At 43.3% G+C, this 26,454-nt stretch overlaps 2 protein-coding genes across 6 annotated transcripts in view; one reads left to right on the top strand and one right to left on the bottom strand.

The window, feature by feature from the left end:
* The window catches only part of SLC6A6 (solute carrier family 6 member 6), a 137,080-nt gene extending 128,315 nt beyond the window's left edge, over positions 1-8,765 (top strand). For all 5 annotated transcript variants that reach the window (XM_027863999.1, XM_027864002.1, XM_027864001.1 and 2 more), the window contains 2 exons: positions 800-970; positions 2,703-8,765. In XM_027863999.1, the coding sequence (XP_027719800.1) occupies positions 800-970; positions 2,703-2,843 (312 nt within the window). In that variant the 3' untranslated portion in view covers positions 2,844-8,765. The remainder of the gene's footprint in view (positions 1-799; positions 971-2,702) is intronic.
* Positions 8,766-22,566: 13,801 nt separating this feature from the next.
* Positions 22,567-26,454, bottom strand: part of GRIP2 (glutamate receptor interacting protein 2) — a 407,694-nt gene continuing 403,806 nt past the window's right edge. The window contains exon 21 of the mRNA XM_027863805.1: positions 22,567-22,764. Within this exon, the coding sequence (XP_027719606.1) occupies positions 22,567-22,764 (198 nt within the window). The remainder of the gene's footprint in view (positions 22,765-26,454) is intronic.

Genomic DNA, 26,454 nt, shown 5'->3' with positions numbered 1-26,454 from the left:
TGTCCCTAGAGTCCTAATGAATCAGAATACTCATCCTATACTTTCTGCTCGGGAGCAGGACCTGGGAGGATCAGAGGTTGGTAAGGACTTTAGTGATTTTATCTATAAAATAAGAGAATGTATCCCTTCTAAATCTATTCATTATCTGTTGTTTTTATAAAATCTTCATTTCCCACTGTATCTTCCCCTCATCTCTAGTTATGAAATTTAAGAAGAGGAAGAAAAAAAAGAAAAAAGTTCAACGAAACTAAGTATTCTCTCACAAAAATAGTGTTCCCACCAATCCATACAAGTTCCAACATTGACTATTCCCATATTTTATCATCTTTGTTATTCTTTTGAACCTGATTTCAACTGAGGACTAGAGGGGAAATGGACCATAGGTTTACTTGGGATTTACTTTAGTCCCACCCACATTTCTCCCCAATCAGGAGCCATATCCTCAAGAGTCAGGAATTACCTTGGACCAAGCATCCTCTAAGAATAGTACTGAGTCCCATACCTAGCCTGGGACAACCTTGTGACGATCAAGGACTTGGGGCCCAAGGGGAACTTGTTTTTTAAAATATTTTGGTATCTATTTCAGTATAATTGGTTTTCTTGCAAAATCATCTGTATTGTATTTTATGTATTTGAAAATATGATTCTGAGAAGTCCATAGGTTTCACCAGACTGCCAGTGGGGGCCATGATACAAAGAAGGTTAAGAACCCTGGACTTAAGGGATGGTCTTGGTGACCATAGTCACCTAGAGATACCGTTTCTAGAACTCACCTCCATAATGCTTTTACTCTTCATAGGGATGCTTCATCTTCTCTCTGGTTGAACATACACCACTGACCTACAACAAGGGGTATGTCTACCCCAAATGGGCCATTGGCCTAGGCTGGTGCTTGGCCCTCTCTTCCATGTTATGCATCCCCTTAATGGTGATTATTCGGATTGCCCAGTCAAGTGGATCACTCATTGAGGTAAGAGCTCTGGGGGGAATGGGAGGGCCTCCATTTTTGAAGCAAAGAGTCGTCCCCACAACACCATACACCAAATCCTACAAATGGACCCCATAATCCTGGGTGACAGGTTCTGCTCCATGCCCAATGGGAAAATTAGAGGTTGAAAGGAAGAGTTATTTGAGGGAAGAGAACATTGGACCAAGAGACCTTGGTTCTAGCCTTAGCTTTGCTTTTAACTTACTGTATGATCCTGTAGTCCTCCAGATCTAAAGGACCAAGTTATTGTGAGTCTGCAATAAAATAATAGCAGCCCTTTCTTTCTTGTTATTCTTGTTCTTTCTAATTCCCACTTGACCCAGTGAGAGGAAGCTCTAGGCTTTTTAGCCATGCCAGCATCAGGCTGTGCATTCCCTGCCCTTTTTGATTTCCCTGGCATCCCCTTTGTTTCTTACCTTCCTCAAGAGGCTTCTTAACAATCATTGGGACTCCACTGTCTGGTTAAAGTGGGACCCCTGTTACAAACAAAATGAAACATGTCTTTTCTTAAAATTCTCCCTAACACTTAGGCTTGGTCAATTTCCAAGGTCTTGGGGTTTATTCTCCTCTGTTGCTTTAGGCAGAGCTGGGACATATACTTTGGCTCAGGCTCTCCAGTCCCTCTTGTGATATCTCTTTCATCAGAGTTTGGAAAGCAACTTACAGTAGCAGTTTTCTTGTGCTGGACAGTGGCATGGGGCATGGACCATGGGGTTTGGAACATGGGGGCATGAAGCCAGTAGGCTAGGGATTGGCTTTGAGACAAAGCATGGAGCAATTTGTCATCTGCCAGCCAAGTGGCTGCTCTTTAAATCCAAAGGAGGAGAGAGGGAGAAGTGAGAAGGGAAAGTGTGAACTGGAGAAAGATAAGAGACCAGTTTACAGTTTATACTCCTTTGAATAGCTGTGAGAAATTTTGTTTGGCTCAGCTGTTTTAGGATTCAGTGAACTCTCCAGCTCACTCCCTCATACTCACTAGTGATATAACCTTGGACAAGTCATTTCCTTTTCTGTGTCTCAGTTTTTCCTTCTGTAAAATGGAAATGATAGGACTGTTACAATATACCTTAAAGTGGGTTGGTTGTGAGGACTGCATCTTGTTAATCTTAAGGTGTTTTAGAAATGTAAGTTATTATTATTCCTAAGAATTTAAAATAATTCTTAAGATCATAGGTTTAGAGCTGGAAGGGTCTTTAAAGATTTTCCAGTCCAATCCCTTCATTCTCCTGAGGGAGAAAATGAGACTCAGATGACATGATTTACCCGTGTCATATGGGTAGTAAGCGGTACATTTGGAAGCTAAACCCAGATCTTCTTAATCAAATCTAATCATTTTGCTGCTGTTTTGGCCCTGATAGAATCTCTGGGAAAGCACACTGTGCTGGATTTGCAAACATCTTCCAACACTGACTTAGGTGATTCTATGAGCATTTGAGTTTTTCTGGCTACCTCACCTATAGATCCAATAAGCTGGATCTGGGTGGTAAGGGGCCTTGAAAGCCAGGCAAAGGATGCTGAACTTTATTGTCTAGGGAATTAGTGGTCACTGAAGGTTTCTTAGAAGGACTGGAAGGGAGGCCTGGTAGACATGGAGCCTCCATGGTTGCCATGACTTAGTCAAGTTGAGGGTAAGGGGAGCCCTGCAAACAAGGACCTCACTAGGTGTTGTTCCCTTTTCTGATACATCTGCCTTTATATTCATGTCTTTTTTCAGAGGATAAAGGCAGCAACAGTCCCTAAGCACGTGCGTCGGTGGAACCATGAGCCTGAGGGGTCCACACCATTCTGTTCCAGGGACAACTCAAATGGCAACCTCATGAAACCCACCCATATCATTGTGGAGACCATGATGTGAGCTCTCTCTGTGAGAGGAGAAACCTGCTTTAACTGCCGTTTACTAACCTTAGATTCTCATAGTACCAGGTTTACAGAGCTTTATATTTGCACTAGGATTGGATTTTTGTGTTTTGTTTTTTCCTTATTTGTTTTTTCATTCTCACAGAGAAAGTTATTTTTCATGTGTGTGCATGTGTGTGTTGTATTTTTTTTAAAGACTATTTTATAAGGTAACCACATGCAGACGTCTCCAAGGAGACTGAGCTTTCATATCAAATTAGATGTATTACAGGAATTTATTAATTTTTTATACCTAGCTATGATTATACACCTTTACCACTTGAATCGATCTTCTTGCCAGCAATATATTCAGTTTCTAAAGCAATCTCCAGGTGCTGGTGTGGATGGGTCATGCTCAAGAGCTCTAGGGTAAACTTTATCCCAAAGAGCAAAAAGAAACGCTGTTATGAACATTTCAAAGGTGTAGTACCTTCTGAGTGTGGTTCAGGGCAGAACAAAAAGGACAGGTGGAGAGGACCTGGGCAGCCCGCCATGTTGACCATTGTTGGCCAAGGCCACATTGGCCAGGGCCATGTCAGAAGGAGTCAAGGAGGCATTGGAAGTGAAGCCAATAAAAGGTTGGGTGTTGGAGCTTCATTATCCTTGTATTTGTAGCTGAGGAGAGAGTTGCACACACACATACATGAAATAAGACTGAGAGTGAAATAGGAGACCTCCAAACTCCACAAAACGATAAAAGACTTTCTAAGAGTAGTAAGAGCCCCTGTTTCAGGTAATTCTTTTTGAATAAAATCAAAAAAGAATCCTAATCTAGACATTTGGAAATTTCCGTTAATAAAAAATGTACCTTATAGTCTCAAATAATTGAATTGAATGCAGTGATCATGCTTTAAAATTAGAAACCATTAAAGATATTGTAGCCTCTAATATTTACTCATCAGTAGCAAAGATTTTCCCCTCATTTGAGTTTTATTTAGCAAGCCATTTTGCTAGATTGGCTCCTCCTTGCATCCCAATAGAATTAGACTCCCCAGCCTGGCTGGGCTAGGGATGAAGGATGACGAATTACAGGGGACCAGGACTCTTGGTGGGGTTTTGGTGGCAACTGTCAGGCTGACTCACTTATAATTTTTGGGCCATTCTAGAATTGCTCGTCCATATTCAGCCTTGACCTTCAAACAATTGGCTTTTTTCTAGTGTGTTCAGGTTTCAGGAAGCCCTAAGGAAGAAGAAGGGGTGACCTTTGCTGCATCTCTGGGAACCACCTTGCTTCCTGAAGGGTTTTGTCTCAGCTACAGGGTCCATATCTGCTTCCATACCATCATGTTTTTGTTGTTGTTGGTTTTTTAAAAAATTGTTTTTGCATTTTTTTAATGGAAACATACCTGGTTCTTGACATTCCTAAAAACTCATCAATCTCTAACCCACCATTACAGTGTGGCTTTCCTAAACCAAACCGTGCATATAATGAGTCACATGGATACAGGGATGAAGGAGAAAAGTGCAAGTGGACCAAAGGAAGTAGGACATGTGCATTTGGGACCCGCCTTGGGTTGGGGAGTTTTGAGAAGGACTTTGGGGATATGGCAGTCGCTAAAAACCAGTGGACTGTTATTCTTTCTAGCATTTCCCAGTCTTATCTCATCATTATCCTCTTTCCACCTCCAAGTATTTGTTTAAAAGATATGGAAATAGAAGCCTCCCAGCAGAGTCTGTAACTAAGTTTTCTTGGAGTTAGGAGGAGGGGAAGGCAGCTGCCCTATGGCCCAGCAATTAGTGAGACACTTCAGTGGCGTCATTTCCTGGCTATTTGGATTATCCAATGGACACCCACCCAAATCTAAAGCCATAGCCAAACAGGGAGATAGATAGCAGTGTGTTGCAACTCAGTTTTCTAAGCAACCAGTGCTAAAGGAACATGTTCTAAGAAGCAGCCTCCTGGTTTGCCCGTGCCCCTGGCCCTACCCAGTCTCAGAGAAAAGGGGGATTTCCATGTCATAGGGGTGACCACGGTCCATTTCACAGCTACAGGATAGGACTCGGGAACAGGCATCCAGCCTAAATTCTCATCCGAAAATGAAAGTCCTTGGCAGCCTTAGGTAGATGCTACAGTAGCAAAACGCTAATTTTTATGATGCTAGATGTGTTGTTTAGACATACACTACATAGCAAGAGACAGTAGATGGAAGGAAGTGGGAGAGGGGGAAAGGGAAGAACTGAGGGATGAGAGAATGAAAAAAAAAGTTGATGGATTAAGATTTTCAGTGGGGCCAATACCCCCAAGACAATATTTCCTCAGCCCCCTACAAGGTGAATAATTGTGTTCCACTGTGAACCAGAAGAGATGGTACTACACCTTTAAAATCACCACTAAGAAGACACCAGCCCCATTTCTAACTTGAACTGTGCCATTCAAATCAATTGCTTCCAAGTTCAGAGTATATTACCAAAAAAAAAAAAAAAGATTCTTAAGTGTCACACACATATGCAATGACCTCATTGTATGAAGTGCAGTGTATTGAAGTGAAGTGTTTTTGTTTTTGTTTCTGTTTTTCCTGGGATAAGGTACTCTGGCCCTGGTAGTAGAGTTCGGCCTGACTTAGACACAAGGCTGGATTCTCAGAAAGCAGGATCTCACTAAGAAAACCTGCCCTCCATCCCTGACTCCAGACATAGAAAGCTGTTTGGAGCATGTCCTGTTGGAGGGGTGCTCAAAGCAGGAGGGCAGTGCTTTTCAAATACTTTTATCTGTTCTAAATGTCACCCATTAAAAATTCACCGCCCCCCCCAAAAATGATATTCTGCCAAATGTAACTTATAATCCAAACTCTTTAACAATTCTACTATGTTTATATTTTTCTAGGTATTTATGATTGTAAATGTATCCCTCTTTCCCCACACCCTGGTTTCCTTTGTAGAAATGTGACCTATTTGTTGTATGGAACTTTAGTGAACTAACCATTCATCATGATTGGGGATGGGTGAATCATCTACAAAAGTTGCCCCTTCTGCTATCCTCTTTCACCTCCAAGCCAGAGCTGAACCTGGCAAGCTACTGCTTTTGATCGTCTTGGTCAGGAAGTAGAAACATGGAGTGAAAAATGGCAGTGTACTGAGCCCTTCCTAAATTCGCACATTCTGCCACTGGCTTGAGGAAGATCTTTCAAGATCCTCAGGTCAGCCATTTTTCTAGACCAAAGATTTCTAGACAAAACTCTCAGCCGGCAACAGGAAAGTTGGCTCCTTCAGCTGATAATATTTTCAGAAACATTGGTGTTTCACCCATCATCAAACATGACCTCTCTTATGACTATTCTGTCTGTATAGAATATGACTCCATGGGTAGTATGTGTAATAATGGTCAACTTTTATATATTCATTTATCTATATAAATCAAACTTTTAATTAGCATTTTGATGAGTCTAGTCCTACTCTGTCTAAGTACATGAGATGTAGGCCCTCTGGATAGCAAGGGGCCCAGATGCAGTTGAAACACCATTTTTTCATGGAACATAAGCCAAAGGAATGCACTGCCTTCACCATTTTTCCTCCCTAGGGAGATGCCCCAGGTTATGAGATCTCGAACGGTAGGAAGAAAATAATTGGCGGGGAGAAAAAAGAAAAGAAACCTTTGGAATCAAAAGACAGAGCCTGGGATAAATCTTAGGTGGAATGAACTTACTCAAATCAAATGAGTAGCTTTTTCTTCAGAGAGGGTCCACAGATTCATAGAATGACAGAGCTAGAAGGGACGTTGATCTGGTCCAAGCCCTCATTCTACAGATGAGGAACTGAGGTTCCGAGATGGGGAGTGACTTGCCTGACACCCTACATTATGTTAGTGCTAGACCCAGGCCTAGAACTTAGGCCTCCGATCCCATATTTACTAGTCCAGGGCTTTTTTCCCCCCCACCACTCTACCTCTGTCCCCATGGTAATGATGCTAGGTCCTTATCTGAAATCAAAACTTGCATGGAACAGTACAACTCGCCTATCTCATTAGTTTTGCAAATACCTTCTTGTCTGCTATCACCAAATGCTATTCAAAATTGGATTGAGACAACTTGAATTAGTTGAAAAGTTGTAGATAAGTATCTTTTATAATCTTTGGAAGGACCCTTAAGAACACAGAATGTTAGAGCTGAAAGGGACCTGAGAACAAAAAATGTTAGTTCTAGAAGGGAGCATTAGAGATCAAAGGAACCTTAGAACAAAGAATCTTTATATAGAGAAGGTTAGAACTGAAAGAAACCTTTAGATCTTAGAACGCCAGAGCTGTGTGGGACCTCAGAGAGCATCTTTATAGAGGAGATTTATAAAGGATGAAGACAGGCAAAGCTCCTGACTCCATTTATAATACTTCAATAATTACTAGTACTCCTATTAGAAAAATCAGAAGTTATGCCCTTCTTCCTCACATTGCCTTTGTTTGACATTTATGGTGAAGCAAAGATGGTGAAGTCCCATCCAACTCAGAATAGACTTCTCATCTACCAAGTCTGTCAAGATGGGAGTTGAATTAAGTGGGCTATTTCTCACTTTATGGAAAGGAGGGTGCCAAGCAGCAAGCAGAGGGGGAAGAAGTTTGCTTCTGATTGATTAAGAAGCCTGGCAAACCCAGAGAAGGCAATGTAGCGTACCTGTTAGGACAGATAAGCCTTCAAGAGCTGCTGGCAGGTTCTGATCTACTGTTGGGGGTCTACTGACCCCTTAGGTCCTCTACTGTTGGGGATCTACTGACCCCTTAGGTTCCCTCCAGCTTGGCAAGTGTTATGATTCTGTGATTGGCTGGGCTGGCTTCTCCTTGAAGCTGAAATTTCTTATTCCATTTTTTCGCCTCCGGATGCTCATTCACTTCCACAATCCTGCCAGTCATTGTAACCAAAGTGCCCATGTAGTTAATTATCTTTTAAAGAAATTGGAATATACGCAAGTAAGATCCAAATAACATCCCCAGTGACAAGAGGAAAACGTGAGTGGTTAAAATAAAAATTAAAAAAAAGCCTGACAAACATTTGAAGAACAGGTTGGCATTTGAGGGTGGTGACTGAAAAGTTGAGAGGTTAACTCCCCTTCAGCCTTTCCCCTTTATCTGTTTTGATATGAGGTGCTGATTATAATCTATACAGCTCTATATGTGTGGACCTGTCCATAGTTCAAGTTCATTGCCCACTAGAAAAAGCTGTTCAACTGCCAGATTTCTCTACCAACTCCAGTACCTCTTCTCTGATGTTCTATATGACTTTGTTTGATGGCCCCCTTCCCATGCTTTCTTTGCCCCTTCTTGAGCTCTGCTCCCATTGGATTCCGGCCCCAGGCTCCCTATCTTGCCTCATAGCCTCTCCACCCCTAGTGATTCATCACCCTCAGTTTTTCCATATCCCTTCACCTTTTTAAGGCAACAAATCTGAACTGGCAAGTTGTATTGCTCTAAGCATTCTCTTCAGTGCTAGTGGGCCTCTGCCCACCTACCTTTGCCCTCAGGGCTCCCCTTTTTGTCTCTGTGTTTTTAAGATGTCACCAACCTGTTAAGGGTCGTGGAAGACAGAATGGGAATACAGAGGCAGAGTTTTTGAAACAACCCCCAACCAGCATCTCCAGGTGTACTTTCAATTGTGAGTGAGGGAAGGCCCACCTAGTAAGGCCTAAAATACTTTCCCCACTGGACATTCACCATTCAACAAGGATCAGACTCAGGACAGAGAAGGCCCCCCCAGAGTGGGGACCCCAGGCACAAAGCAAGCATGAAACTGAACTGACATAGATCTCTTTTAGCATGTGACCAGCTTTTAGGAAATCTCAACTTTGGAATTGGATTCTGTGTGGGTGTTGTAAATAATTTTGTGTCTGACAAAAAGAGAAAAAAAAACAGAAGGAAAAAATGGATTAAAAAAACTTCAAATCTTGGAGGATTTGGGAGCCAATCAGAGACAGAGAATGGAAGACTCTGAGGGCAGAAAACAACAAGAAACAGCAGGAGGTGACCTTCCTGGGTGCTGGAGGCAGCCAGGCCAAGTTCTCCCCGGAAAAACTGTTTTAGTTGGAAGCTGTTCATCATTGTTGCATTGTGAACGCTACCACCGAGGCTTCCAGAGTTTTGCTACATCAGATGTGACATCTCGTCTGTGTATTTGGCTTTAAAAAAATGTGGGTTCCTTTAAAAAAAATCATAGCAACTGTGACTATATGATTAGCACATTGGAAAGTGGGGATCTTCTATCTCCTCCTTTCGAACACAAATCTGTCTGGATAATCTGAACTTTTTTAAAACTTTAAAGATATTTTTAAGACATTTTCAGCTTTTTTTAAATTAAAAAAAAATCCATGAGAGACTGTTCCGAACAGGAATATTTGTATTTGAACAAGATTTTTGGCATGTAATTCAGTCTTGCAGTATACAAGCTTTGTGTATAAATGTTTGATGATATCTCTGTTTGTACTTGGCAAGTTTTTTTTTTCTGTTTTGCTTTTTAGATAATATGTGTATCGATATTTTTAAGTCATCTTTGCTTTTCTTTTTTTTTAGAGAAGTTTGTAATCACCTTATAACAGATAAAAATAAACCTTTCCTTTATAAATCCAATGAGTCTTACAGTTGTAAAAAAAAAAAGGGGCATAACTTACTTTCACTGGAAATCAGATTCTTAATAAGATAGCTATAACTCAGAGCTGTAACTAGGACAGGATAACTGGGGCTTTGTCTAAGATGCCAATATTTAGAGGATATGCACAACATCTTCAGCCTTTCCCGTTTATTTGTCTGATATGAGGGTATAATTTCTTCTCCTAGAGACAGAACTCTGGGTGAGATTCCCCTCCCCGCCATCCCCTCCATTTCTCCCATTGCAAGTCCTAGCTATAAAAATTCCTAGTTAAGGCTCTGGCTTTTTCACAGAATCATAGCTGTCCACCTAGAGAGGCAGCATGAAGTTCTGTAGCAATGAGACTTTGGAATCAGAAGATTAATCTTACCTTAGTATAACTCATTAAACATCAACTGTGTGCTACCGCAAGAAAAGCCATTAAAAAAAAAAGTCAACCTCCTCAAGTCTCAGTTTCCTCTTCTGTATAATGAGAGTCTTGGGACGAGACTCCTAAGGTTCCTTCTGACTCTAAATTCCTTTAGCTGTAATAGTCTACATTCCTACAACACCTTAAGGTTAACAAAGTGCTTTCCTCAAAGCATCCTTGTGAGTTAGGTAAGATTTGGGCAGAGTTTAACCCGACCTTTTTACAAAGGAGGAAACTGAATTGTCCAAAGTAACCCCATAAGTCAGCAGAGCCAAGACAGACCCCAATCCAGTGATCTTTTGGGCACATCACCACTCTCAGCTCTCAATGGGTGATGAATGAATGAGTGTACACCCATAAACGTCCTCCCCTAGAAAAATGGAATTGTTTTCATTTTGAGCCCAAGCCTTTGATTGATCTAGTTTATACTAGGGACACAAGGTTGTCATTTGGGACTGTGGCGGTGCGTATTCATGTATCTGCTTCGTTTGTTCCAAAGAAGCATTTTGGAAACCCACAGACACAGGCAGTGAACCTGATGTAGCCCAGGAGCTTCCAACCTACAAAAATACCACAGACTCCCATTTCTTCGCAGGCATGCTCCTCACCAAACCCCTGCCTCGTAGGAAGGCAAGCTTTCCGCTTGATGGATGAGGAAGCTGGGGCTCCCAGAGCAGGGTCCCAGCTAGTCAGGATTTGGAGCCAAGACGCCTGCCCAGGTCCAGTGTCCTTTCCGCTACACTGAGCTCCCAAAGGCAGCGTGCCAAGAATTGGGAAGGGCTTTTTTTCATGCAACAGGAAATTATAATCTTGGTACATAAACATACACCCACATTGGCCTGCAGCAGCAGCCAGATTGTCTGAAGGAATTACTAGAAGAGACTAGAACGAGCAGTACAGTCCCAGGTGTAGTGGGAAGGAGAAGGGGGAGAAGAAGGCAGAGGGGGAGGGGGGAGAAGGCAGAGGGGGAAGGGAGGAGAAGGCAGAGGGGGAGGGGGGAGAAGGCAGAGGGGGAGGGTTTCTTACTCTTCTTGGGGGTGGTGGGGTATTCTTAGGGTTAGTGACTTGACTAAGCTATTCCTGCTTCCCCCCCTAATTTATCTGTGGGACAGTGGAAAGAACATGAGCTCTACAGTCAGGACTTGGGTTCAGACGCTGGCTTAATTTGTTATGACTTGTGGTAATAACCCACTTAATTTTAGTGGCTGCTGCTTCTGTATGACTTAGTCATGTAATTTCTCCGGACCTCAGTTTCCTCTAAAGGATCAGACATCTTGAAGGTCTCTTCCAGAGTCAAAAACATGTCTTTCCTAATAATTGATATTTATAATAGCACTTTAGGTTTGCAAAGTGCTTTGTACAAACTCATTTGAGTCGCTAGCTCAGTGAGAAAGAATCCATGAGGCAGAGGTATCACTACTGGATTTCCCAGGCCTTCCTGCCTTCCAACCATGTTGGCTTTCTTGGGAAAACTTGAGCACCACCTATACACTGCAGTGCCCTGGACCCAGCTGAAAAGCGGGCGCCAAAGCCACCATGGCCCAAGGGTCATTATCTGTAAAGTAAGAAAGAATAAACCATAAAGTAGGATGAAAGCCTTGGCCTGCCACTTCTGCCAAGTCCCTGATCTGGGCTGAGGGTTGACCCAGGGCTGTTTGCAGAGGGAACCCGTGCTCTAGATTTCAAAGGTGGGCCTAGAACCTCACAGGCCTCGACTCTTTGGTGCAGAGGAAGAAAACTCAAGAAGCAAAAGGCCAGAGTTAGAATCTTAGCTCTACTGCTAAGTACCCGTATGACTTCAGACGCATCATTTAGACTTCTTTGTGTTCTGGACCATTGTGGCCATCAGCTTGGTGAAGCCTACAGACCCCTTCTCAGGATCATATTTTTAAATGCATAAAATAAAATTTGAAGGATTGCAAAGGAAATCAATTATACTGAATTTCAGTTATCAAAATGTTTTTAAAAAGCAGGTTCACAGGCAGTTAGGTGGTACAGTGGATAGAGCATGGGCCCTGGAGTCAGGAGGACCTGAGTTCAAACGTGGCCTCAAACTCTTGACACTAGCTGTGTGACCCTAGGCAAGTCATTTAACCCCAATTGCCTCACCAAAAAAAAGAAAGAAAGAAAAAAAGAAAGAAAGAAAAGCAAGTTCACAGACTCCAGGTTAAGAAGACCTGGTCTTCTCCAGTCCTCATAGAATGTCAGAGAAGGGACATCAAAGGACATCACATCCAATTCATCCTTGAGGAGAATTCCCACTACCACACATCTGACTTTTCTGATAGTGCCTCTCTTTTTCTTAGTATCCTGCCGTCTCTGGTCCCACCCACAGAGTAGTGTCCTTGACTTGAAAACTTCCAGCAGGGGAAATCTCTGACCACCTGAAGCATCCCATTCCACTTTTGGATAGCTGTTCTTTTTTAGAAATTCTTCCTGACATCAAGCCCAAATTTGTCCCTCTGCAATGTGTGTCCTTTGCTTGTATCTCTGTCCCTAGGGGTCAAAGAGAACAAAAATGAATCCCTCCTCTATGCGACAGTCAACTATTAGATCTCTCCTCTTCTGTTCTCCAGACTTAAACATCTCTGGTTCCTTCAATTGCTCTTCACAGAACATGAACTTAAGGTCCTTTGCCATCCTAGTAGCTATTCTTTTTCTTTTCTTTTTTTCTTTTTAGGCAATTGAGGTTAAGTGACTTGCCCAGGTCGCACAGCCACTAAGTGTCTGAGGCGAGATCAGAACTTAGGTCCTCCTGATTCCAGGGCTGGTGCTCTATCCACTGCGCCACCTAGCTGCCCCCCGGTTTCTATTCTCTAAATACCCTCCAACTACATTTTATCAATGTCGTTCCAAACTATGGTCTCCAGATCAAAACATGGTACCCTAAATGTGGTCTGACCACTGGAGAGTACAGAAAGACTATTGCCTCTTTTCCCCAGCCTATCCCAGGGCTATTTTCTTTCCCTGGTCTAAACCATTTTCTTCTAAACTGCTTGGACTTGGCTAAGGGGTAGAGTCTGGGGTGAAGGACGGAGGGGATGAGCATAGGGCCAGACTGGAAGGACAGAGGGATTCCATTTCTGCTCAACTGCTTTTCCAGGGTCTGTTGTTCTGGAAGTGCTCCCCAGACTCCACCTCTTCCCTCTACACTCAGGGAGCCTGAATTGCAAAATCTGGCTGATGGAGTGAGGACTCAGAAGTCAGGAGCCCTGGGTTCTAATCATAACTCTGAGTTTCTCCTTTGTGACATAATGGGGAAGAAGGGCAGGGGAGAAAGGCATTCCGGAAGGTCTCTTCCAACAGTAATGGGAAATGCCAATCCCTTATTCCAAATGCACCTATCTGTTTGATAAAAGGATTACTGCTCTCTCCTTACTCCACCCTTAAAATGATACTAATGACAAGAGCAATGATAGCTTTTATAGGTGTGCAAAGTACTTTACATGTATTATCTCACTGAATCTTCATAGTAATACTTGGGAGGTAGGTGCTATTATTATCCCCATTTTACAGATGATCAGGGATTCATGGACAGATTTACAGGCATCCTAGATTCAATGATCAGATTGATAGATTACTGGGATGATAGATTTTGAGCTGAAAGGCCATGTAGTCCTATCACCTCATTTCATAGATGAGGAAACTGAGGCCTAAAGGAAGAGAAGGGACTTGCTTAAGGTCACACAGCTGGTGTGTGGCAGAACCAGGGAATCAGACTCAGATCCGTCTGATTCCCCATCCCGTTCTCTTCTCCCAGCTCCACGCCTTCTTTAGGACTTGGAGAAGGGTGAGGATAGTTTCCATAGCAATGGGCTCCTGGTGACCTGAGGTCTCTGTCCCAGCCACAGAATAGTGTCCACCCTCCCCAACTCCAACTTTTGTGCCTCTTGCCCCAGAGTTGACATATGCATAAAGCTCCTGTTGGCATGAGGCATTTACCAAGACATGTCCAGCCTCTTCACAATGAGGAATTAGTTACCTTTCTCTTCTGAAACTTTCCTGCCCAGCTAGTGCAGGTGATAATTGGGAATCCTAACAATGGGCCTAATGGTGGTGAAGGTATAGGCAACAGATCGGCTACTTTCATGGCAGAAGCTTTTGGCCCAAGGTTCCACTCCAACTGGAAATATCTAGGGACATCTAGGGGTGCCATGGTGGGGAGTATGACCAGAAGCTGTCTGTTAGTCGGTTAACCAGCTAGCATTTATGAAGCACTTCCTAGGTACCAGGTTCCAAGACAATCCTTGGCCTCGAGGAGCTCTCAGTCCAACGGAGGAGACGACATTCAAACAATTAAGTACAAACAAGATACATACAGGAGAAAATGGAAAGAGTCCACAGAGGGGAGGTCCTACGATTAAGGATGACTTGGAAAGGCTTTGCAGAGAAAGTGGAACATTAGCAAACCCTTGAAGGAAGCCAGGGAAGCCAGAAGGTGGAGATGAGGAGAGAGAGCATTCCAGGCAGGGGGAATAATCAGAGGAAATGCTTGGAATATAGAGTGTCACATGCACGGAATAGCATGGAGGCCAGTGTCACCAGATCCCACCGTACCTGGGACCACAATGGGTCACCCTGGAGCCCACAATGGGCATGGGATCCATAATCAATGGAAGTCTGTTCAGGTCTGCCCTTGCCCAGCTTCTGTTTTAGAAACTATGACTCAAGATGGGAAGTATGGGACAAGGGAGCATGCTGGCAGTGAAAGGTATGATGGGAAGAGCTGTGGATAGAGAGAAGTTCTGAGTTCAAATCTTGACTCTGTTACTTTTGGGCCCAGGGGAAAGGACGTTTCCATCATCTGTAAAACATGGGGTTTGGATGAGGAGCCAAGTAATTTCTAAGAAGTGCCCACTGAACTCTAAATCTTATTAAGTGACTCCCCCTGCTGGTGTTATAAATACCTGGAACTCACACGCCTAAAGTCAGCCTTTAGCTTTGTCGTCTCCGGTTGGACTGCCCGGCTTTGTTCAGGCTTATCTTTTACGACCTCTTTCTGCTGTAAAGCTACCTTTGGTGTTTACTTTAATCTGATTTTATGGGAAGAAACACATTATTGGTCAAAGTGTATCGCAGTGGAGAAAGCATTGGATCTAGGACTCAGGATGACCCGGGTTTGAATCCTGCTTCAGAAATTTAACCCACAGCAAGTCACTTAACCTATCTTTGCTTCAGTTTCTTCAAGTGTGAAATTGAGAATAAGAATAACACCTATCTCCTAGAAATGTTGTAAGACTAAATGAGATGGCATATGTAAGCAGTTTGAATAACCCACATACATACATACATACATACATACATACATACAAGATCTGTTCCAGCTCCAACATTCCAGGTTCTAAGGTTCTTTCCAGCTCGAGGACTACAAGTTCTATGGTCCCTTCTGGTTCAAACATTCTGGGTTCTAACACTGCATGTGCTAAAGTAACTTCCAGCTTTAACATTCTAGGTTATAAGTACAGGTCTCATGGGGTGGGAAGTGGGTGTGCTGGCACTCTGGGGTGAACATTAAATGTACTGGCCCTTTCCTGGTGGCACACCTGTCCTACACAATGCATGCCCATGATTCCAGCATTTTATATTCTAAGGCCTCCTCCAGCCTAGGCATTCTAGATTTTAATGTCTCTTCCAGCACTAAAATTCTAAGGTCTAAGGTCCATTCCTACTCTTAACGTTCTAGGGTCTGAGGCCCCTTCAAGCTTTAACACTCTAGATTCTAACATTAACCATTCTCAGGTTCCCTCCACTTCTGACATTTTATGGTTATAAGTCTAATGCCTTCAGATCTATGGAACACTGCTTCTTTGGTCCAGATCTGTCCTAGTTCTTCCCTCCACAAAGTTCAGACGGTTAGTGATTCTTTATGTCTTGGAGCCTTGGAGCATGCATTTCTGAGCAAATGTGGACAGAACCAGTCAGACTCTTGAGTAACAGAGACCCACATCTAGCCATTTTGTCATCTGAAGCAAGCAGGCACCTGAAAATGTGGCTACAGATAGAGGCATGAATTATACTCTCCAGTGATAGGTGGAGAGGGGGAGGAGAGGCCCTTGGAACACAAAGTCTTATGAGAGAGACTCCAGAAGACCATGCTGAGAGAAGAAACCACCTATTGTGTAGTGACTGGGATGAAATGTACTATCTCATCTCATGGCTTTGTATTTTAAATTATTATGTTGGCTTATTAGATGGTACAAGGTTTAATCGTTCCTGTTTGCTAAAGGAGTACAAGTGATATCGGTGTCCTATAAATGTTTGCACCTCAAGGCAAAGCTCAGATCACCCTACCCTAGTTATGTCTCTGGAGAGAAAACTCAATTTAATGGGCAGTGGCCTATTTGCTCTTTCTGGTAGGCCTCTTAACAGCTCACTGCTCCCTGAAGGACTAATGCAGATTATTAAGGTCCCTTGGAGAATATCTTAAACTTTAAAGCATATAAGTATACACATAAGTGTAACAGGGGTGATTAGGGTAACCCCTTGTTATAAGTGTGAGCTGTCTACCCTTACCTCACTTACTGGTCCAGGAAATTGAAGCCCAGAGGGCAACTGAACTATCCAAGGTCTATAAGCCACGTGCCCCAACTGAAAGGTAAACCCAAATGTTTCCCATAAGAATGTGTGCTCCTTCAGAACAAGGACCATATTTTTGTTTTTCTTCACATCCCAAGTGCTTAGCACATAATGCTTGACACACAGTAAGTGCTTAATACTTTTTGACTGACTCCTGCCTCTATCTTCACAGCTTTTCTACTGGTCTGCATCGCACAGGGAAGCCAGGTTCCCAGGTCTTTATTACATGCTTCTGGACCCTAACTCTCCTCTGCTTTCCCTCACTCCTGGAGAAGCTATCCTGTAAAGAATCTTGTGGGATTTATAGACCAGGGCATCAGCTGCCAGGCTCCTTCTCCATTTGGTATGTAGAGGGCTCTGGAAGACCCTACCCACTAGAAGAAGAAGCTACCAACATCCAGGTCCACATTCATGATTTTATTTTATTTTTTAAAAAACCCAAACAAACGGATATTTCCTCCCCTCCCCTCACCCTACCCCAAACTCCAAGGTCATGACAGTCCCCTTTCATTTCAGAGATTTACAAACTGCTTCAAAACAGAGCTAAAATTGCCTTGGTACCCCAGTCCCTTTAAAGTTTGTGCTTTCGGAGCGCTGTAAGAAAATCCAACATAGAAAAATACTTTACAAGGAATACACTCTACTCTTTTATGGATAAAAATACACATTTGAGTAACTGTATTTCATTGGGACCTTATTCAAAATGCATAGGGAGAAGGTGGACTGGGTTTTGTTTGTTTGTTTGTTTGTTTGTTTTTAAAGCCTTTCGTTAAAAGTCTTCACTTAAAACCCCAACCAGAAGCCACAGTGAACTGTCTACTGTCGTGAATATTGCATATAAAAAGCCTCTGGCCCAGTGGGGTCAGGGCTGCCTGGACATTCCAGGAAAACCAAAGGGCAGCTGACTAGGGACCATGGATTGCATACATTAGAGAAAAATGGCGACAGCTACAGTTAGCTGGATGGGATGGCAGATGACTATGCCCCCCCAATGCCCAAGGATGTGCTCCGCCTTCCAATTCCTCCCTCACTTTGAGGGAGCATCAAAATGGATGGGGGGCCCCCAAATTGTTCCAGGCTGATGTTCCAGACTCTCATAAAATATTAAATCTAGGAGGGACATAATCCCACCCCTTCATTTTACAGATGTAGAACCTGGGGCCCAGAGAGGGGAAGTAACTTGTGTGAGGTCACACATCGAGTCAGTGGCAGATTTAGGACTGGAGTTTTGGTCTCCCAATTTCCCAGTCCAAGGCTCTCTTGGGTCACAACTTCAGTTCCCGAAGCCCAAAAGTTGGAGACGTTTAGAGCCAATGCAAACACACAGGCATCTTCTGATGGACCAGAAGAGTAAAGAAAAGGAAGTACCTACTGGCGGGTGGGGAAATGTCAAATAATCACTTCCCTTTCTAAGACAAGCCCCAATGGAAAGTTACAAAGGAACCCAAATAAACAAAGCAACCACCAAACCTCCAGCCTCAACCAAAATAAAGTGCTACTCAAATTAGACCAGGTAATGAGGGTGGCAGTCATTTGTTTGGTAAATTCAGGGAAATCCCCAGGAGTGATTGTGAGACTGGCTTTATGTGGTGTGGGGAGGCTTCCTGGCTTTAGCTGCAGTTAGTTCTTGGTGTAGGCAAATCACAGAAACTAAAGGATAGATGGTCATGTGAACATCCAGACCTTCAATGAGAGGGTTGTGACGACAGTAAGGAGGAAGGCCAAGAGGCTGCTGAGAGTTTTAGGGAAAAGGATCAGAAGGCATCCTGCTTATAGTCAATGGGCCAGCCAGTCACCCAGAAACAGGGGTGGGTTCAGCCAGTCAAGGGTGGAAGGGAGAGGCCCAGTACCCGTAATGAACTGGAAGGACCCCAAGTCTCGCACAGATCTGAGGGCATCTGCTGTGGGGATGCTGGAAAGAACTCAACTCCATCAGACCCACCTGTGGCCCTGGCTGGTGAAGTCTGTGTTTGGGCAGTCCCTTTCTGAGGCCACCCAGTGGTACCAATGACAAACAAAGTCAGACAGAGCAGCTCAGTCCCCTTCCCATCCCTCACATCCAGTCTTCAGTGAGTGCACCCTGTAAGGGGACAGAGATGGAGGGAATGGAGATAAGAAGTGGAGAAGGATAGGAGGAATCAACCCAGAAAGTGAGAAAGGAAAAGGGGATGAGAGCTAGGGGTCGGGGGAAGCACAAGGGAGAAAGTGGAGGAAGAAAGGAAGGAAAATGGAGATCAGATGTATTGGGCTTTGCCAATTGGAGATAAAATGATTGGGAGCAGGGCCAAGATTTCTCCTTCTATTGTTCATCCCATAGTGGCCAGCCCCAGGCTGGGCACATCTTGGGCACTAGTACTTCTTGAGAAAGGAAGAGAGGGCAGGAGGAAGAGAGGAAGGGGAGGGCAGAAAGAAGGGAGGGAAGGCAAAAGGACAAGAGAAAGGGCAGGAGGAAAGGAGGGAAGTACAGAAGGGAGGGAGAAAAGGAAGAAAGGAGGGATAGAGAGAGGGAAGGAGAAAAAGAGGGATGAAGTAAGGGATGGAAGGCAAGAGGAAGAGAGGAAGATAGGGCAGAAGGAGCAGAGGGAAGGTAGGAAGACAAAAGGGTTGGAAGACAGGAGGAAAAGAGAGAGAGGGCAAACAGGACCCAGATAGCTTGAATAATAAAGGCAAGGAGATAGGAAAAGGAGGGTGGGAGGTCTCTCTCTTCTGGAGATTTGTTCATTTATAGCAGAGGTGGAGAGCCTCCAATCTGGAGAGATAGGGAAGATATTTACTTCTCTCAAAAGAATCCCTACCAGCATTAGTAAATGAGCTTGATTTTGGGGTCTCAGGTCCATCGTAAATATCAGTCTCTCTTCACCCCTTTGCTTTCTGTCTTCTCATACCCCATCTTCTTTCTTTCTCTGTTCTCCCTTCCTCTCTCTCTTCCTTCTTTTATTGGCCATAAGGTAAGAATGAGGTGAATTTTACAATATTTATTGATTAGAGTTTGTGGCCTAAGTGAAGAAAAAAACTTCATTTACAACATGGAACATATAACATTTATCTCTCTCAAAAAATAATAAATTTTCTCTTTACTTATATGGCACTTCACTGACTCCCTGCCCAACCCAATCTCTACTCTGCCAGTAACCCTAAAATTAAAAAAAAAGTTTCACTATCCCTGTCTTGAGCTGATCAGAGGAAAAATTAACCATGATTAACCAAAGCATATGAGCTTGGGGGTGGTGCCACTTACCAGGGGAAGTAAGTAGACTACAAGTTCCTTGAGGGTAGGGACTATTTCATTTTTTTGTCTTTGTATTCCCAATGCCTGGTATCTAGTAGTTGATGGATAGCTTGGGATCAGGTCCTAACACTGAAGACTCTTAGTCTGTTCCTGTTAATGTCACTGAGGTCTCATCTATGACATGGGTTCCCAAAGGTGGCATTGGAACTTTGATGGGGGGGAGGGTGGCTGAAGCTTGCCAAGAACCACCATAGGTGACTATCTGACAGTAAAGGTCACCTATCCAAGGGGACTTAGATCCTCACCCTCATGCTTTTCATTGGATTCAAACTATAGAAACATAGAATCAACCCTAGACTCTTAAAGCTTGATGGAAGAGACCCCAGAAGTCTACTTCTTTTCCCTATGTCTTCTACATCCCTGACAAATAAATGGTCATTCAGCCTCTGTTTGAATATTCCCACTCATGGAGAATTTATTTCTTAAGATTGAATCAAGTTGAATCAAGGCCCTTTCTTCCTTGAATAGCTCTGATTATTAGGAAGTTTTTCCTTATTCTGAACTGAAATTTGCCTCTCTGTAACTTGCACACATTAGTCTTGGGTCTGTCTTCTGGAGCTAAACAGTATAGATAGAATCTCTTTTTCATAAAATGGCACTTCAGATAGTCTGAGCACAGGTCCTGTGCCCCATCTTTACCTCCTTCTCCCTTCCCCCAAGTCTTCTCTTTTCTAGGCTATATGTCCTCAGTTTCCTTAATTGACCTTGTGATATGGTTTCTACACCTTCTGCCATCTTAGACAATTCCCTGCGCTGATGTCTCTCTGAAACCTGGGATCTAGGAGCATCAACATCATGTTTTTGTAATTAGTGGGGGTCCCAGTTTGGCCTCTAAAGAGTTGTCGGCTTCCCTAAAACCTTAAACAAGTAATAGACCTGGGCAAACAAATTAGGAGGAAAATTATTTCAGAGCCTTGACATCATCTCATTAAATTTGGGAACCCGTAAGAAACTGGTGTGGGAGAAGTCACATCTTAGAAGCTAGGCCTAGGATTGAAGGATGTCAGGAACAGGGCTAAGGTCAGGTACTTTAGACTTAAAACATTCCCTTTTTCCTCAATTCCTAACCTTTAATTCAGAACCTGGGGATGATAGATGGTCACTGACAACTCCAAGAATTCCCTTCCTTCCCTTTACTCCTTGCCTTTCCCTCCAAAACACAGAATCTCAGAGTTGGAAGGACCTTCAGAGGTCATCTAGCCCAGTGCTTTCCTCACTGAAAAATCCCTCTATGATCTGCCTATCTTATCCAACCTCAGGGTGAAGAATTTCATTGATGGGGAGCCCCAGACCTGAGGCAGTCTATTTCACTTTTGGTCTCTTCTAACTATTGGAAGGCTTTTCCTTTCATTGAAATGAACTCTGGCCAAGCAGAAGCCTATTGCCTCTTTCAATAGCTAGCCCTTCAAATACTCAAAGATGATCATCATCTCTACCCAATCCTCACCTCCAACTTTCTCTTCTAACAGGTTACACATTCCAAGTCTCATCAAATGATCCTTTTGTGGAATGGTTTTCATTTATGGTTGGTGAATGGGGACTGGGGCTAAGAGCTCACACTAGGGACTCCAAATATTCTCTTCTGCTCATCCCCTGCCCTTCCCTCTGGTGTGTTTAAGGCCAGACTGATTTGTCAAGTGTCTAGGCATCTTGTGTTGGGCCTCGATGCCGTCATAATTCTTTTCATCAAGAGAGACAAGAGCTTCCATACTCATTGGCCATTAGATGTCTTTTCCCATCTTATCCTAGAGATATTACATGGAATGAAAAGATACTCCATACCATTTCAGGCCAGATACTCTAATACAGTTGTAAATGTCCCCTGAATTTGGGCACAATCCCAGAGTGAGATACAGTCAGATCTGAAGGCTTTCTTTACTTTTTCTCCTGCACCTTATTCGAGTCTACTTAAAGAAAGGAATAAAGGTGCACAAATTGGCACCCACAGGTAATCAGAACTTTGGCAACACTGTCTAGTGGACCTCACCTATAGTGGAAAGAATGCTGGGCTTGGGAGTTGGAACCTAAACTCTAACACCATCTGTGTGACCATGGGCAAATAATTTCCCTTCTCTGGGATCATTTCCTCCCCTGGAAAATAAAAGGAATTGGATTAGATGAGATCTAAGGTCTCTTCCAACTTTCTATATTCTAAGGCCACTCCAGCTCCAACATTTAACCATGTAAGATGCTTCCCAGCTCTGACATTCTATGTTCAAAGGTCCCTTTCTGCTTTAATGATCTATGGCTGTATGACCAGAAGACGCCAACTCAATCCCTCTGCAAATAGAGCAGCCTTTGCTGCCCAAAAGACAGACCCCAGGAATAGAGAATATGGGAATGGGGGTTCAGGTCAAGCCACATTTGATGAATGTGCCCAAATGACTGTTGACGTGGAGGGAAGGAAAGAGAAAGGTGTGTGATGTGATGGCTACCTTGGAAATGACAAGATATGATGGGTAAGATCTTCACACAAATGCTGTCCAAGGAATATAGCACCGTGTGTGTGTATGCACATTTGGAGAGTGTGCAGACCCTCTGAGATGGGAGCAGAGGGGCAAAAGGACAGCCTCAACTCAATACCAGCTGGACGGCAGCCTGGGCGCAGGCAGGAAAGATGGATGGAGAGCATAGGTCCTGACCTCAGCTACTTCTCAGCAGCCCAGGGACCCAAGGTGAGGCTGAGGGGCCAGAAGGAGCCATTCTGGGTGGTCTGACCTCTTTCAGAACCTTGCCACCTGCCTTTTCTAGCCCCAGTTCCAACACTGGGGTACAGAGGCACAGTCGTATTGGATGTCCCCAGTGCCTCTGCCACATAGGAGACTTTCAGGTCCAGGGTCAGGTTTCAGAGCATCCGGGAGCTGTCCCTCATCTCCAGACCTACAGAGGGTGAGCTGGGAATCACTCTATTCTCCTCCTGCTGCATGCTGTTGGGCATTGCCAGGGGGTTCCGGCTTATGACTAGATCCAGCTTGTCTCCGGCCTCAGAGATGAGTGGCACAGTCAGGCAGCAGTCAAAATCTCGAGTTCGGATGTGATTTACCTAAATGGGAAAAGAGGAAGGAAAGAAAAATTAATCTAACCCATGTCAAGCCATACTTTGGGTTGGAAACAAAGCTTCCCCAACAAACACCTCCAGACAGAAAGAGGACCAGCTTCTTACAAAGTAAGACCAGAGCTACTTACAAAGTACATTTTTCAAAAAGTTGTATTAATGCTTTTGTTTTTAAATCACAGTTTGTTTTTCAACATTAGTTAAAATTTGTTTTTTCCTTTGTTTTTAAAATCACATAATCACAATCCTTTCTAGATATTCTCCTTTTCTCCTCCCCCCATCACACCAACTTCCTATGAACCTTTCTTTGTAAAAACAATAAAAAAGTTAAGGAAAACAACCAACATACTGACTGTGTATGAACCTGTATACAACATTTTCACCCATAGGCCCCACCACTTTAATAAAAAGAGGGATTTTTTTTCATCTTTTTTTTTTCCTAGGGCCATGATTGGTCATTACAATTCCATAGAATTTGGCTTTATTTTGTTTAAAAAGCACATTTTACAAAGTGCTTTCCTCCAAACAATCTGGTGAGGTAGGTAGTCTATTATTAATCCTATTTTGCAGATGACAACACTGAAGTTTAGGCTAGCGTACTGACCTGCTCCCAGTCACATGACTAGTAAGGATCAGTGACGGGATTTGAATTCAGGCCTCCGGAGCCCAACTCCCACGCTCTTTCTATCACATATATTAATTCTCTACTAGGCCTACGTGATGGAAAAGATGGGGTGGGCAGCCTCTCCTGACATACTATCACACTTAAAAGAAATCTTCCCACCAGGGTCTGGGTCTGGGACCCAAGGATGCTTGCATCCTTTCCCTATCTGGTGGCATTTCTTTATAGAATTTTTGAAAGTTGATGACACCACAAGGATCATTCACCAGCTGGCCCAATTCTCTCCCTTCTGGTCTCTGCCCCTTTCTTTGTCCCAGATCTGCCAGCTTTCTCTGTGATTCCAAATGTAGGCGGTGAGGAGGGAGGCTCTCCCTGCCAGGATCGACCTGTCTCTCAGGTAGCTCGCGGGCTTCCACCTACCCTGCCTGGGGTGATTCAAGGCTAAATTTTTATCCCTTCAAAGGCCAACAAAGAAGATCAAGCTCCCAGCTTCCATGGAGATTGGCTTGTTTGGCTAATCTTTACCAAGCAGAGAACCTGTGAGTTAGACTTCTGTGTCAGAAAATACTGAGCAGAGAGGAATACTGGAAGGTAGTCCTCAATATGCATTTCATGGTGGGGTTCTGAGCTGGGTTCAAAACACACTGCAGATGCTTTATTGTCTGTGTGACCCCAGGCAAGTCACTTAACGGGGAGAAAGGGGATGAACATTTATTAAGCACTTACAATGTGCCAACCACTGTGCTGTGTTTTACAAATATGAACTCATTTATTCCTCACACTCACCCTGGGGAGAGGGTACTATTATTATCCTCATTTTACAGTTGAGGAAACTGAGGCAAACAGAACTCAGGAAGTGTCTGAGGCTGGATTTGAATTCAAGTCTTCCTGACTCCAGACTCAGTGCTCTTTCTTCCTGGGCCTCATTTTCTTTCTTCTCTAAGATGGTCTCTAAGATCTCTTCTAGCTCTGTATCTATGACCCTATGACCTCTCTGGGCCTCCATTTCCCCATCTAGAAAAATGGGGATAGTAGCTCACCTATTATATAGGGTTGTTGTGAGAAAAATGTCCTGTCATTTTTTTTTCTGCTTTTTTTTTTATTCTGAAATTAAACAACAAATAAAATGCACATTTCCATATTCCAAGCAGAACAGAAAAAGAGGAGTGTACATTAAACTGCAGGTCTGTTCTATACAGCTTACTTTTCTTTTTCATTATAAATATAATAAACTCGACATGTAACTTTCAAAGCTTTCCTGCTTGCCTGCAGTTTATTTTTTTCCTTCTGGCTTTCCTTCTGTTCTTTCCGGTGCATTTCTGTTATTTGTAAAGTATCATATTATCACATAATCTCAGGTTTGGAAGGGGACCTGGGAGGCCATCTGGCCCAAGCTCAATCCAAACAGGAATCCCATGACAACATCCTTGATATTTGCTCATCCAGACTCTGTGATGGGGAACTTACTACCTACTGACACAGCCCCTGAAACTTTCCACTCTTGGACAGACGGGTCTGATTGTGAGGAAGGTTTTTGTTCCATTGAGCTGACTTCTGCTACTCATCAATTCCGCTCCGTGACTCCTGGTTCTGTTCCCCTGGGGCCAAGCAAAATAAGGCTAATTCTTCTATGAGTGATCCCTTTAAATACAAGAGAACTACTAGTTCCTCAGGGCAGTGGATTGAGTGTCGGGCCTGAAGTCAGGAAGACTCATCTTCTGAGTTCAAGTCTGGCCTCAGACACTTACTAGTTGTGTTACCCTGGGCAAGTCACTTAACTGTGTTTGCCTCAGTTTCCTCATCTGTAAAATGGGCTGGAGAAGGAAATGGTAAGCCATTCCAGTATCTTTATCAAAAACAAACAAATAAAAACCAAACCAACAAACCATAATGGGGTCACAAAGAGTCAGACGCAACTGAAATGACTGAACAACAACCACCCACAGCAGAAGGGACTGACATCTTGAAAGCTGTACAACTCCATTCCAAAGTCCAAGGACACCAAACACTGTCCCTAGGTCTTTGAGTCTGGGGTGCTTTCATTGGGCACTATTTGAGGAGGGTGAATGAATGTCCACAACATGGCTTTCTCCCAGGGATGGGCATGTGGGCAACTCTTCCCCTGATGACCACAGGAGGATGAGCCAGTCCCCAAGAGACTGTCTAATCAATAAAAAGACTGGATTACCCAACTAGGGTGGACACATCATGCTGTACAAGGTCAGTGGGAAAACTCAAGAATATCCTTTAGTCAACAAAAGTAATTCCTTACATTTGTTGAGGATTTTAGGGTTTGCCAAGAATTTCTACACGCTCCTTAAAGCACTAGAAAGACCAGAATTTAAGGATAACAATGAAGGAATGTTTTGTTTTGTATTAATTGATGCACCTGGTCCTTCTAGTATTCTAGTAGTAATTTTGGTACCTTCCCTCTAAAATGATCCCTAATCTATCTTCTTTATATCTTGTTTGTACATAATTATTCGCATGTTGTCTGTCCGTTTAGACTTCCTTGAGATCAGGGATGGGTTATTTTGGTTTTTGTCTTTTGCCTTTCTCTGTATCCCTAGTACTTAGCACAGTGCCTGGCACATAGTAGGTGCTTAACAAATGCTGGTCGACTCATTGGCTCTGCAATCCATCCAAACTGTCCTGCTTTCTCTTCCCTATGCTAGAAATTTCATTTTCTATTTCCATGACTTTGAGCAACTGGTCCTCCACGCCTGGAATGTTAACCTTCTTCACCTCCTGCCTCTTAGCTATTTTTAAGGCTCAGTTCAATGGCTACATCCTACAGAAGGGCCTTTCCTGATTCCTCCCAGTTATTATTTTATATTTAATTATCTAGATCTATGTTGTATTGACTCTCCTTCTTGAAATTGTCTTGTATTTATTTTGCTCTTTTCTGTATACCATGTTGTATCTCATACTGTTCTGCATGACAATAAATATCACTCACTAATCCCCAGTGGTCTGAAGGAAGGACACAACCATCTCTTCAAAGAAGAGGAAGAAGAAGAAGAAGAAGAAGAAGAAGAAGAAGAAGAAGAAGAAGA

The sequence above is a fragment of the Vombatus ursinus genome, unplaced genomic scaffold (assembly GCF_900497805.2).
Source record: "Vombatus ursinus unplaced genomic scaffold, bare-nosed wombat genome assembly UNPS02014773.1, whole genome shotgun sequence".
NCBI lineage: Eukaryota > Metazoa > Chordata > Mammalia > Diprotodontia > Vombatidae > Vombatus > Vombatus ursinus.
The sequence above is the reverse complement of the archived record's forward strand: the minus strand, read 5'-3'. Positions and strand labels throughout refer to the sequence as shown.